The sequence below is a fragment of the Penaeus monodon genome, chromosome 15 (genome assembly GCF_015228065.2).
Source record: "Penaeus monodon isolate SGIC_2016 chromosome 15, NSTDA_Pmon_1, whole genome shotgun sequence".
Classification (NCBI taxonomy): Eukaryota; Metazoa; Arthropoda; class Malacostraca; order Decapoda; family Penaeidae; genus Penaeus; species Penaeus monodon.
Window position 1 is genome coordinate 29,516,734 of NC_051400.1, and position 819 is coordinate 29,517,552.

Genomic DNA, 819 nt, shown 5'->3' on the forward strand with positions numbered 1-819 from the left:
TCCAACTATAGCTCTTATTCCTTTTCACTCACAAATTTTGAGTTATAATAACGAGTCTGTGGATGTTCACATAAGAATATATATGTTCACTTTGTCCCTCCTTCCGTCTGTTGCTTCTTTTAGCTTCTACTACGATCTTTAATCGTTTTTGTGTTTTATAGGAAGGTAAAGTGTGGTCTCTGCTAACGTAACGTGTTTACTGATCACATACACAAACAAATGACATGATTTACGGGCATTTATAACAATAGGAAATATAACAAGAGTAACCGACCCTCATCTATTATGATGGGACGCCATATAATTGCGAGGGAGACCCTTGGCTCGATCCCTGACCGGACTGGCCGTATCTCCGATTCCCTCCTGAAGGGTACTGCGCCTCCCCCTCGAAGGTGACGGTGGGATGGTAACCGGTGGCGTCTACGTAATACTCGACCAGAAGACGGCGACCATCGGGCAACTGAATGTAGTAACTGAGAGAGACAATTCTTTAGTCAAATGCATTGCGAAAATAAAATAATCCTTAAAATAATCTTAGAATGATCAAAAGAACCAACATGAATTAAAATTATAACAACTCACCTTCCCTGAGTGTTGGCATCTTCCCTCTGTTCTTTGTGGCCGTAAAAGTTCCCTGAAGGTTCATGGTTCACGTCCCACTGAAAGGCGTACTGGGCGGGCACGGAGGGGTACTGTGCCTGCCCCGCCCCGGTTGGAAACTGGGATCCCTGACCTCCTGGTGCCTGGTAGTTGTAGCCTTCTTCAGGAATCGCCGATGCCACGGCCACTAAAAAGGCAAACGCAACTGATACCCCCTAT

General features: G+C 45.3%; 1 protein-coding gene across 1 annotated transcript in view; it reads right to left on the reverse strand.

Annotated features, from left to right (window-relative positions):
- Nucleotides 1–283: 283 nt before the first annotated feature.
- LOC119582312 (pro-resilin-like) overlaps nucleotides 284–819 on the reverse strand; it is a 746-nt gene continuing 210 nt past the window's right edge. Inside the window, exons 2-3 of the mRNA XM_037930527.1 lie at nucleotides 583–815; nucleotides 284–473 (exon numbers count right to left, since the gene is read on the reverse strand). Coding sequence (XP_037786455.1) covers nucleotides 284–473; nucleotides 583–815 — 423 coding nt within the window. The remainder of the gene's footprint in view (nucleotides 474–582; nucleotides 816–819) is intronic.